Raw genomic sequence first — 11,945 nt, 5'->3', positions numbered from 1 at the left:
CTGGATCCTATGTCCTTTGCGTTCCACCCCTAGCCACTCCCAGGGAGCCTTCGAGGAAGCACAGTTCAGGGATAAGAGACCAAGAGACAGGCCAGGTCAGTCCCACCAATCAGGTAACCGGAACCTTTAATTTTTATTACGTGGAAGGCTTAATGCAGAGTTAATAGGGGCTGGAGTACCTAGGAGGAGGGGGGGGCGAGGGGAGAGGGAGCTACTGAGATAAATAAGAGGGGGCAGTAATGAGTTACATGTGGAGTGTGGGGGCTGCAGAACAGGAAGATAGGGGCAGACAGAGCTACATACTTTATTCAGATACCACTGGGAGGCAAAGGGCAAAAGGCCAGGGCGGAATGTACATGTCAGTTTAGTGGCTTCGGCCCACTGCCGGCCGCCTGGGCGCCAGGCCCCCACGTCTCCTCCTGGAGCAGAGGGTTGGGGCCTGCGTGGCTGCAAGGCTCTGGGAAGCCGGAGGAGTTGGGGCTGATGGAGCAGGGACAGCAGGGCCTGGTGAGGGGCGAGTTGGCGGGGAGCCTGGGAGGAAGGCCCTGTGAATTGTCTCCGATCCCTTTCCTGGAGCCCGGCCTCCGCTCCTGGGCTGTGCCTCAAGGTCTGGGAGGCCGGAGCGCAGGAGGACCGGGGACTCTTTGCTCCGTCAGAAAGAACGAGGTTGGTGGCACAGAGATGCATCTGGAGGCCTCTGTACCAACTCCTCCCTGTGTCCGGAAGTGGAGGGGGCGCGGAGGGGCTAAGGAGACCTCCCTCGGAGACCCCACCCCTCCCAGGTTTTCAAAGCTGTCCTTAGTCTCCCCCCGCCCCCAAGGGCATACGTAGCCCACTGCAGGCACCATGCAGGTCTGTGGCTGGCTTCGATCTTAGGCACGTGGCACACGTGGCACGGGTTATGTCAGACCCCTCATTCTCCACCAGGGCACGAACAGGGGTGCATGGGATTCCCTCGGGTTCCCGTCCAACCCCGGATGCCGCCCCTACCCCCAGGGGAGGGTGAGTGGGTCTTTCTCAGGTCCTGGGATGAGGGTCATTCCTGGGGGGAAGGTGCAGCCCCTTGTCGTTCAGTCTAGGGGCGACAATCAACCTCCTTCTCCTCTGCCCAGCCTAGTGGCCCTGGGCTTTGCCCTGGGCTGGAGCCTGGATAGGACGGGGTGGGGTCATCAAAGGCAGTGAGCCAGACAGAAAGCCTTCCCTCGGCTGTCAGCCTCTGCAGCCTCCGCCACAGCCACCGCCGGGCCGGAGATGGGCGAGGAACAGGCACAAAGGCTGGGGGACGGGACATGCTACCCAGAGGGGCCGGGCAGGGTGGTGATGACGGGGCCCCCTTTAAGGCCGGGACAGCGTCGTATATACTGGCTGCTCCCAGTGTGTGGGGCTGTGGGACTGGGGCCCTGAGGGGCTGGGGTCAGAGATGGCCGTGTAGAGGGGCCGCTGCGAGGGCCCCATGTAGGAAAAGGCCGAATAGAGGCCAGAGGCCTGGCTTGAATGGCCGTAATAGGGTCCCGAGGGCTGATGGTCAGAGTAGTCAAACTGGGGGCGGGAGATGGAGGGGAAGGCGGAGCCGTAGTGGGGCAGGCTGAGGGAGGTGTAGGCGATCTGCGAGGTGGATGGCTGGTCGGTGTAGTGTGGGGGGCCCTGGGGCCCCGCGGCCTCCGTCTTCACCTGGGCTTTGGCATCCACACCGGGCGGTGAGACCGTGGGCAGAGCCACGCCCGGTGGCTTGGAGATCCAGGCGGAGTGTCCACTGGCCACAGCCAGGGCGCTGCCCAGCCCGTAGCCAGCTGCCGAGTAGCTGCCCACATGGCCCGGGTGCCCGTTGGGTGGCAGGTACTGGTCCAACTCAGCCACATCAAAGGTCTCCATGTTGGACATGACCTCGTGGCTGATCTCACCGATGTCCACGTTGCCGAAGTCGATGTGAGGCTTCCCGCCCTCCCCCATGGAGCGCCCATCCCGCTTGGGGTCTGCCTTGCCCGACTGCAGCTCTGTCTTTGGGGTGGTCGGAGGGGTAGGCGGGCCATGGCTCTGGCCTGGGTGGGAGGGAGGGAGACAGAAAGCGGGAAGCTAAGTCAGAGGCTTCTGGATTCTGATGGTTCACCTTCAGAAAGAGCTGCCTCCAGGAGGCCCAGGGCTGCTCACGGCGTGACCTTGTGGGTTTTTCGTATTTAATGGTCTAGGGCTGGTCTCCACTTGTTTCTGAAATTCCCCATTCTTAGGGGTGTGTCCTATCCCCCCACCCAGAGCAGGGCTCCCTCTGTCACCCATCCCCTGGAGAGGCTTGACTCCTTTTGGAAAGCCTTCTCTGTTGGGAACTTCTTCCTCCTATCGGCTGTGTCGGCTCCCCTCCCCGCCCCCACTGCCCCTTAGCTGTCCACTGACCCTGACAGATCACACTTGCCTGTTCTCTTCAGCGCATGCTTGGCTTGTGCCAGCTGCTCTCCTTGCTGCCGGCCTTGCCTGCCCTCATCGCTCTTGACTGCTTCACTTCTGCTGGCTTGCCCAGCCCTCCTCCCCCTTCCCGACCCCCACCCGGGGCCCCCCAAACAGCCCTGTGTCCCCTCCGGCCCCATCCTTCCTCCCAAAGCCAGCCTAAGTGCCCCTTGCTCCAGGAAGCCTTCCTTCCGACTCCGCCCCACCTTCTCTCTGACTCCGCCCCACCGGCCACGATCTCCCTCCCCCCCCAACCGTGCTCTGCCGCGCTGCTCCCCCCACTCCTGTTCCCCCAGCTGCTTTTCCTTGCTTGATCAGGAGGTCACTTAGATAACTGCCTTGCTCCACCGCTGTTCCAATGCCTATTTTCTCATTCGCATTTTCATTCACCAAATGCTTAGGGCGGGGGGGGGGGTGGGCAGCGTGCCAGGCACAGTATTTACAAACGTAAATAAAGTGGATCCTATCTTCATAAGCTCAGAGTCTTGGGGAATATCCAGATATGCACACAGTAGTGGAGGGCGGCATCAAAAGTTATAGGGTATGCAGAGGGCTCAAATGCCTAGAGGAAGAAGCCCCCCCCCCCCCGCCCCCGGCCCATCCTGGGGACTTGGGGGAGGGTCTCGCTGAAGAGGGGTAGCTGGGCTGGGCCTTGGAGGCCGAGAAAAAGGCCATACCCACAGTTACAGCCTGAGGTGGTTGTTCTGTACCCGGTCCAGGGTCTTCTGATGTGTGTGTGTGTGTGTGTGTGTGTGTGTGTCCCTGAGTCTCTGAAATCACACATGTGTGTGGGAGAGATGGCACTACCATCAGAGAGAGAACACGTCCACAGTCTACGAGACCAGCGGCTTCTCGAAGGCATTTCTCTGTCCCCCCCTCCCCCTTCAGACCAGAGGCAACGCCAAGTCCTGCCCTTGAGAGGCCCGCCAGGGTTTGAATCCTGCCTCTATCACTTACTGTGCGGCTCTGGGGCAATGCCTCTCTTCTCTGACCTGCTGCCTTATCAGTAAACAGGTGACACCAAGTGGCTCAGACATGGCCTCCTTCTGGGAGGCACAGGCTTCAGGCACACTCATTTCTTCTTCATTCATTAGTTCGCAGCCCTGCTCCCCCCTCTAGACTGTGAGCCCCCAACACCATGGACCAGGGCTGCTCTTGTTGAGGGCCCTGGCGTCCGCTCCCAGGTCTGGCACAAAGGAGGATGCCAGGTGTGCCTTCCGAAGGCGGAGCTGTGCTCACGCTGCCTTCCCATGTGCCTGAGCCCGTGTACGGCGCTCTGTGTGTTGTGTGACCATAAGCAAGGCGGCGCTGGTGCCAGCAGAGCCCCCGGAGTCCAGCTGCCTGCGCTCAGACCTCTGCCGTGTGGCCAGTTCCTCTCCGTTTTCTCATCCGCGAAATGGGAGTAACTTGACGCACAGCTGAAGTCTGAGCCCAGGCAGTGTGGCTGCCCCAGTCACAGTTTCGAGTGACTGAGTTAATACTCAGTAAGGCAATGAGCAGGGTGCCTGGGACGTGATAGGTGCTCAGTGGCTGTCAGGTGTCAATATCATTAACGGAAATGAAACAGGATGGGCCTAGGTCTGGCTCCCCCGTGGCTCCCCTGTCGGACTGAGAGGTGGGGAAGAGGGAGCGGTCTCTCCTCCCTCTGATCTCCCGATCTTCCTGTCTCTGCTTTCCCTATCGTAACTCACCCCTGGGCCTCCAGGGCCTCCTTCACTGGCCTCTTCACTCAACAGCTGCACCCCCTTCCATCTGCCAGAGCCATCGTGCCCGGCCACGTCCTCTGGCACCTCAGCTCCCACTGAGCTCCCTCTGGGCCCCGGTACCCCAGTGGGGCAAGCGCACAGCCCTGCGAGCCTCCCCAGCACCGGGGCGGTTGTGGGCCATCAGAGTCGCCGCTCCCCAGTGCGCCGGCCCTCCCCACCCACAGCTCGTCATCGGCCCAGCGCTCACCTGAGGGGTGCTCGGGGTTCCCGTCCGACATGGGGGAGCCCTCTCCCGGGTGCCGGTGGTCCAGGTGGGCGCTCTTGTAGTGGGCCTGGATGGCAGCAGCCCCGCCTTGCTCGGCCTCCCCGCCGGGACACTCTGACTCCCCCTGGGCCGCCTTCCCGTTCTTCCGCCTCCGGGGCTGGTACTTGTAGTCCGGGTGGTCCTTCTTGTGCTGCATCCGGAGCCGCTCGGCTTCCTCGATGAAGGGGCGCTTGTCACTCTCATTCAGCAGCCTGGGGCGGTACAGTTGGGGGAGACAGCAGAGGGGCCAGCGTGATTATCTACCCTGGAAGAAATGAGGTCCCTGGATGGGGAGCCCAGCGGGCAGGGCCCAGTTCTTTGATTTACAAACCGGAAGGTGGGAGGACCAAGGAACCACGGGCTCAGAAGGCTGTGATCTCTGTCCTTATACTCGGGAGCTTTGGTGTGAGAGAGGGATTTGGCTGCTGCACCCGGCAGCCCCCCCCCCCCCCCCGGTGATGGAGTTAGCAGTAGGAACAGAGCATCTGAGGGACACAGAGCATCATTCAGTTCAAGGAAAGCAAAAACTTCCTCGTCACCAAAGCTGTCTGCAGGTAGAACACTGGCCGCCTCTTTATGGGGTGAGCTCCCTGGAGCTGGAGGTATGCAAATGACCGAGAAGCAGCTCAGTGAGGGGGAAGAGCCCAGTCTCTGCTACTGGCTAGTTTGTGACGGCGGACAAATCACTTCCCCAAGCCTTATTTTCTTCACCTATCAAATGAGGATGAAAATGCCTACATCCTTGGGTGTGGGGCTGGCCACACACTCTGCACTGGGTGTGAAGCACTCTGAACTGGGCCTGGGGGTGGAGGGCGGGCACCTTGAGGAATGGGTGCCGTGCCAATGCCAAGGGTGCTGGGGGGCCCTCCCAACGCTGGCGTGCTCATTTTGTGAATTCCAGCGTGGTGGGGGTGGACCCTTCCCTCTGTGGGACCACTGCATTCTGGGCGAGAGCCTGTCTCCTTGTCCAGGGGGTGACAGACGGTAGAGGAAGCTAGACTTTCTCCCCAGACCCTGGGACGGAGGCAAACAGACCCTCTTCCTAGTCTTGAGATGGGGCCTGGAGGAAAGCTTTGAAGGCAGTGCCCCTGCTCTCCCAGCTCCTGCCTCGGGCTGGGCTGGAGGGTGGTGGAGGGGGTGACGTTTAAGGCTTGGCTGCCCCAGGCCAAGGAGGGCAGGACGGGGTACCTTGCAGAGGGGGCTGAGGGGGGAAGAACAGACCCCTAAGAATCCTACACCCGAGGGACTCTGTGGGCGTGGCTCTGTCCTTCTGCCCAAAGGGCCTCTCCAGCTGCCCACCCCCTCCCCTCCCCGTGGGTGCCCTCTTCCCCCAGTCAGCAGAAGGCCGAGCCCTCCTGCCCAGGATGGGAGGGGGTGGTCATACCAGGCACCTCCTAGCCGGAGGCAGCATTCCTGTGCGGCTTAGCTGCACCCGGCCGCCCCCTCCCCCCAGGCTGCTGCCACCCAGCCTAGGAGCCCAGCTTTCGCCAGGGGTCCCTCTGCCTGAGGGATGGGATGGAGACCCCAGGCCAGCGCCCCAGGGGGCAGAGAGTGGGCGGCAGCCTTCCTCCCTGAGGCCAGGCCCCTGGGAGGCTGGGCCAGAGGGGTGGGAGGTGGGGGTGGGCCCTGAAGGGGTGTGTGTGTGTTGGGGGCGGGGAGAGCCGGAGACCCCAGCATAGAGGTTCCAGAAAGGCCGGGGACACCGAGCTTCCTGTCCCACCCAAATCTTCCTTGTGCCCTCTGTCTAGCTGGCATTGGGGTGTGACTCAACAAGAAAAGGGCAGGGGGCACGGAGTGGGGGCACAGACCAGAAGAGAGGGAAGATTCCAGTATGGCACTCGCTGTCGCCTCCCATGCTAGTTCCCAGCAGTACCCTAATCTTGACAGAATCCTCACCTCTGGTCCCCCCCACCCCCACTCGGATGGCTAATCGGCCTCTAAGCGCCAACTCCAACCTCGCACCGACCTCCGTTCGCTCTCTTCTAACCCTGGACCCGTCCGGCGGCCCCACCACGTAAACCATCTCAAATCTAACCTTGACCCCAGTACCAGTCTCACTTGGCCATTGCCCCGCAGGCCCCTGTGTCACGCACAGCTCTGACTGCAAACCCTATCATGTGCCACCTGGCCTCTGTCTTCTAGTTTTCCAAGTTTGGAACAGAAGACAGGAGAGGGTAGGCGTTCTCCTCGACCCCCGGAAACCTGGACACCCGGACCGACCACCCCCCTGGGGCGGCGGGTGGGCGGGGGGCTCCCAAGCTGGGGGACTCACTGCTGCTCCATCTGCTCTTCCTGTCAGGGAAAGGGCCTGTGGGCTTGGGGGTCAGGAGAGGCTCCAGCCCGTGACCCCCTTTCCTGTCTCTTGACTCTTTTCTCTCCAGGCAAATCAACCAATATACAGTAGTTGTCAGCGTGTGATCAGTATGTCACCACCCTTTCCCAGGGGGGCACTGAAGGTTAACATGACCATCAGAGCTCGCGTAGCCACTTAGGAGCCAGGGCCTGGACTCTGGGGTGTCTGACCCCAACCTACTTCCAGCCGTTCCCCCCTCCTCAGTCTGCGTGTGGTTCTCTTTTTGGGTTTAGGGTCCCTGTTTTCCCGTTCTGCCTAACCCCCCGCCCCACTTCCTGACAACCTGGGAGGGGTTTCAGGAGGAGCCCCTGGAGGGACCGGCCAGCCCAGCCCGTCTCCAGATGCCTCCAGATGTCTCTCAGCCTCCCCCCACCTCAGGATCCAGCAGGATCCAGGTAGCCCACTCGCCATGGGTGTGGCCTTTGATCCTTGACATAGTCCTGCCCCTGGGGCTGGGTCCTGAGCAAGCAGGGCCTGCTTTCCCAATGGCCCAACTCTAGTGTCGCCCTTGAGGCCAATCGATGACGGCCAGGAACCTGTCCTCCTGAGGGAGCCCAAACCCGGGGTCCTGGGCTGGAGGGACGGGGACCAGGGACAGGGACGATGGAATGGGGTGAGGGAGATGTGGGGGTCCCTCCTGGCTTCGATGCTGTCACTGGGCGGGTGCTGTGGTCTGTTCACAATCCCCAGGGCTGTCTGCCTGTCTGTCTCCTGTGGAGCTGTCTCTCATTTCCTCTTCTCTGTATCATAACTGGCCTGAACTGAGCCCTACCTGGGTGCGGACGGACCTCGGGCAGAGGAACTAGCTTTGACTCCACTCTTGGGCAGAGCTGGAGCCTCTAGGTCCACACAGCGGGCTGGCCACTGAGTCCAGGGCCTGCCTGCCCAGGATCAGAGCACCGAGGGCCGAGACGGGGAGGTGAAGGAGACCAGGCCATCAGCAAATACGTGGCCCAGGACAGGGCCGTGGGGCTGGATGTGAATCCCTCTTGGTCTCTTGGGGGCCCTCTTGCTTCTTATACTGCCCTATACCTTTGGCCTTCTAGAACCCATCTCTGCAATGTCGGGCCGGCGTGAGGAAGGCGGCAGCAGGAGGGAGGTGGGCCCCGGACTCTGAAACTCAGGTGCGCCTCCCTCCTGCTCTCCCCGTCTCTGCCTGTCCCCCCACCGACTCCTGACCACACCTTAGAGTGAAGGGGTAACTCGCCGCTGTCACCAAGGACAGTGTGGGGGAAGGCCACTAGATGAAGAATCAAGGGGCCTGCGTTTGGCCCTGCTCTGCCACCAGCTGTGACGTGGCCTTTACGATCTCTTTGCCTTTATGGGCCTGTCTCTTGGGCAGTGTCGCAGGGAATCAGGTGGTCCTCAGGCTCGTATCTCCCAGAGCCCCTGCTCTTTTCCTGAGCCGCCCAGGATGCCTGAGGTAGTGGGGGCTGTTGTCCTGCTCAACATATCCCAAGGGGCCAGCTGAACCCCAGACCTGAGGTGAGGGGTGCCCGACTTCCTCCCTGGGGGGACATGTTTTTCCCCAGAAGTTTGGCCCCAGGGAACCTGGGACTCTGAGGAGCCCTGGGTAGGAAGGGTTTCCCCCTGGGCAGGGCTCTCAGCTTCAGCTCTGGGGCTGAAGGGGTAGGAGGTTACTCAATGCTGGGTGGGGCCCTGGAGAAGAAGATGGCGCCCGGACAGGGCAGGGAGAGGGAGGGAGGGAGAGAGAGGCAGGCCTGGCAGCTCTGGGACAAGGTGGGAGGGGAGACTTCTTTCTGTGTGTCCCCTTCCCCTAGGGAATGAAGAGCCCCTCCCTCTTCAACCCCAGCCCGACGGAGGGGAGGACAAGGCAGGCACCGGGAAGGGAGCTGGGATGGGAAGGGTTCCTACAGCAGCAGATTTGTCCTTGGCGGTTCTCCATCCCTCGCTCTTTCAAAGCCTCCTGTCTGAATTCCTTGTTCTCCTCGAACTGCCCCCACATTCTCCACCTGGCTGCCTCAGTTTCCCTGCCTCGCCAGCGAGGCCTTCAGTTCTTTCCCCAGCGTTTCTCCGGCATCCCCCTGACCCCTGGGGCTGGAGGCAGCGGCACCGCTGAGTGCGCTCATGAAAGCCACGAGTGAAGGCCTTTGATGTGGGGGCGCGACGGACCCTTCCCTCCCCCTCGGCCTTCGCTCCCCCAGGAAGGAGCTCAGACCCTCCGCCTGCCACCGACAGGATTCCAACCACGAGGGGGCGCCCTCCAGTCCGCTGCCCCCGGGTGGGTGGGAGTTCTAAGCCAGCGCAACCCCAAGAGGGTAGCTGGGGGGGGGGGAAGGGCGGGCCCAAAGCCCACACCTGGTCTTCAGGCCCATCAGAGCGGTGGCTGTCCCCGGGAGAAGGGCCCCGGGCGGGGCCCGTCTAGGCTGAATCCACCCCGCAGCTAGGGCGCCCGCGGGAGCTCCCTGGAGGCGAGTCGGGGGCGCTCACCTCCAGAGCTTGCCCAGTGTCTTGCTGAGCTCGGCGTTGTGCAGGTGCGGGTACTGGTCGGCCAGCTTCCTGCGCGCCGCCTGCGCCCACACCATGAAGGCGTTCATGGGCCGCTTGACGTGCGGCTTGCTCTTGCTGGCGCCGTTGACGCGCACGGGCATGGGCACCAGCGTCCAGTCGTAGCCGCTCAGCACCTGGCTGACGGCCTCGCGGATGCACACGGGGAACTTGTCATCGTCCGCCTCGCCGTCCTGCTGCTCCTTCTTGACCTTGCCCAGCTCGCCGGGCCCCGGGCTGGCTCGCAGGCCCGAGCCGCCGCCGCCACCGCCGCCGCCGCCGCCGCCGCCGCCGTCGGGCCCCAGCGAGGGCGCGCTCCCTGGGGACAGGCAGCGGGGCTCCTCGGAGCCCACGGGGCTCAGCTCCACCTCCGACAGGTCCTGCTCCTCCGCCATGTCGCCCCCGGCCGCCGCCGCCTCGGCCGCCTCCCCGGGGCCCGCCGCCGGGGTCCTTGCGAAGAGTCCAACGCCCACCTGGACGGGAAGGAGGGCGCGATGGAGCGGCGGCACGCGCAGCCCCGACGACGGCGGCCCGAGACGCGACGCGGGCACAGCCCCGAGGTGGCGGCCGCCCCGCTCCCCCTAAAGCCACTGGAGCCCCCTGGGGCCCGCGCACATGCCAGACCCGGGCTCGGCCTCCCAGCGCCCGCCTCCGCCAGTCTTCCCACCACCTGGTCCCAACCGTCTCTTGGTGTGGGTGGGTTTGGGTTTTTTTAAACCTCCTTTTGGGTGGAGGTTTGTTGATGGAAAGGAAGAAAAACGGACTCTTTATTCTGCTCTAATCCTGGCTCCTGGAATTTCCCACCTTTTCTCTCACCTTTCCGGCTTCCCTTCTGCCTGCCCCCCGATGGAGTCTGGAGGAGCTGGGTGGGGGGCAGATAGGGGTGTCAATCACTCTCCACCCAGCCGGACCGCAGGGGCCCAGGCCCAGGCCCGGGAAGGCGGGAGCGGAGGAGCGGGCCGCGCACTCACTCACCTCCTCGGACCTCTCCTCCAGTCTGGGGCTCGTCCTTAGGAAGTGGAAAACCGTGTCCCAAGGTGTGCGGTCCAGCTCGGGGCTGGGGGGTGACGCTGGTGGGCTGGGAGGGAGGGGCTGGGGGGCCCTGAGCCTCAGGCCACGGCCTCGTCGGGTCGGAGCCTGAATCCTCACCACCAACCACCCTGGCCGGACAGCCTGAGACTGACTGAGCACTGAGCTGCTGCCGAGGGCTGGGAAGGAAGGAGGGGGAGAGGGGGAGGGGGAGGGGGAGGGGAGGGAGGGAAGGGCAGAAGGTGGAGCCTCCAGCGCTGTCCTTCATCCCTAACGCTCAGGGCTCCTCCGCCAGGCCCCCCCACCCCCCGCTCCGGGGCGCTGCTGTCCCAGGCCGTCTTGGGGCCTGGGCTTAGTCAGGGCGCTGGAGGAGTGGGGGTGGGCAGGCCAGGAAAGCCAAGGGATGCAGGTGGGCAAGGGTCAGACCCCAGGGCTTGCAGGGCTGCCAACCTCTGCTGACGGAGGGTTAGGGGGGGCAACCTCCAACCTCAGGTAGCGGGTCGGGCAGGTGGCAAAGGACTGGGGCCGGATGAGAAGAACGCAGGCGAAGCTTCTGTGGACGTGTGCAGGCGGCTGGCCCGTGTGGCTCTTTTTAAGACATGTCCTGGAGTGCCTACTGTGGCCGCACGTGGCTTCTCAGCCTGCCTCACCAGCCTCCCGCCCCTACCCAGGCTGCCCTCTGCCTCCGCTCATACGGCAAGAGAGCATGCATGTCCATACCTGGTGAGGTAGGGCAGCTGGCCCCCCTCCCCCGCCCCCTGCCCAGTGCAGAGGCCGTAGCTCCACCCCTGGGCCCTTCTCACCAGACACCCAGCACGTGTAAGGGCCGGGCTGGCTCAAGGTGCAGAGGCAGGGCTCAAGGCCGGCCAAGGGGCTGGGCTGGGAGTCCTCTTCAAGTCAGTCTGAAAGGCTCCCTCCACGCTGGGTTCATGCTCTCTTGGTGCGTGTGGGGGCCTCGGACCTGGGTGTCACGAAGTCCCCCACCCTCCCCCCCACCCCATGTCCGAAGGGTGGGGAGTTGCCCTGCCTCCCTCTGCCGCCTCCCTGCCCGCTTCTGTCCTCAGCCACCTGCCCAGTGGGGCGACCTCTCTCCCTTTACTTTCTGGCCCAGCACCCAAGGCTCCTTTCCCTCGCCTCTTTTCTAGGTCTCTCCCCCAAAGGTCACAGCCCCTCTCTCTCTCCTCAAAGGGTGGGTGTCGAGGCAGGGGTGTGGGTGTCCGTGGAGGGGCAGGGAGAGCCGGGGCCACGTGCGGGTCTGAGCTCCGTGGCCGGGCCAGGCCCTGGGCCCACCCCAAGGGAGTCCAGTCTGGAACGGGGCTGCAAAGGGGGTCCAGGCAAGGCCTCCTGCTTGGGAAAGGCCAAGGGGGTGGGGGTGGGTGGGTAATGGGACACAATGAGGTAGTCACACGAGGCAAAGGCATGTTGGGAGTGGGGGGAGCGGACATTGGAACACACACACACACACACACACACACACACACATACACACACACATGCTCGCACACACAGCCAGCCAGACAATCGGGCCAGTGTGTCTGGGGCCTCGGAGCCCAGTGAATTAGGAGTTTGATAAGGGTTTTCTCTTTCTCTCGCTTGCCGGCCTTGG

General features: G+C 63.4%; 1 protein-coding gene across 1 annotated transcript; it reads right to left on the bottom strand.

The window, feature by feature from the left end:
• Positions 1-109: 109 nt before the first annotated feature.
• On the bottom strand, positions 110-10,489 carry SOX10 (SRY-box transcription factor 10). Its single transcript, XM_039246172.1, has 4 exons — positions 10,286-10,489; positions 9,254-9,783; positions 4,393-4,661; positions 110-2,039 (listed from the first exon to the last, which is right to left on the bottom strand). Exons 2-4 carry the CDS (start codon positions 9,703-9,705, stop codon positions 1,336-1,338), a joined length of 1,425 nt encoding a protein of 474 aa, XP_039102103.1. The 5' UTR covers positions 9,706-9,783; positions 10,286-10,489; the 3' UTR covers positions 110-1,335.
• Between the last annotated feature and the right edge of the window lie 1,456 nt (positions 10,490-11,945).

Source organism: Hyaena hyaena, unplaced genomic scaffold (genome assembly GCF_003009895.1).
Source record: "Hyaena hyaena isolate Hyena2069 unplaced genomic scaffold, ASM300989v1 scaffold_280, whole genome shotgun sequence".
NCBI lineage: Eukaryota > Metazoa > Chordata > Mammalia > Carnivora > Hyaenidae > Hyaena > Hyaena hyaena.
This window is presented reverse-complemented; position numbering and strand designations above follow the sequence as displayed.

Excerpts from the sequence above, each read along its gene's own strand:
- SOX10 (XM_039246172.1), bottom strand. The coding sequence starts at position 9,705 with ATGGCGGAGGAGCAGGACCTGTCGGAGGTGGAGCTGAGCCCCGTGGGC. Across the intron at positions 4,662-9,253 it reads ACACTGGGCAAGCTCTGGAG|GCTGCTGAATGAGAGTGACA; the intron begins GTGAGCGCCCCC and ends GTACCGCCCCAG. Across the intron at positions 2,040-4,392 it reads GAACCCCGAGCACCCCTCAG|GCCAGAGCCATGGCCCGCCT; the intron begins GTGAGCGCTGGG and ends CCTCCCACCCAG.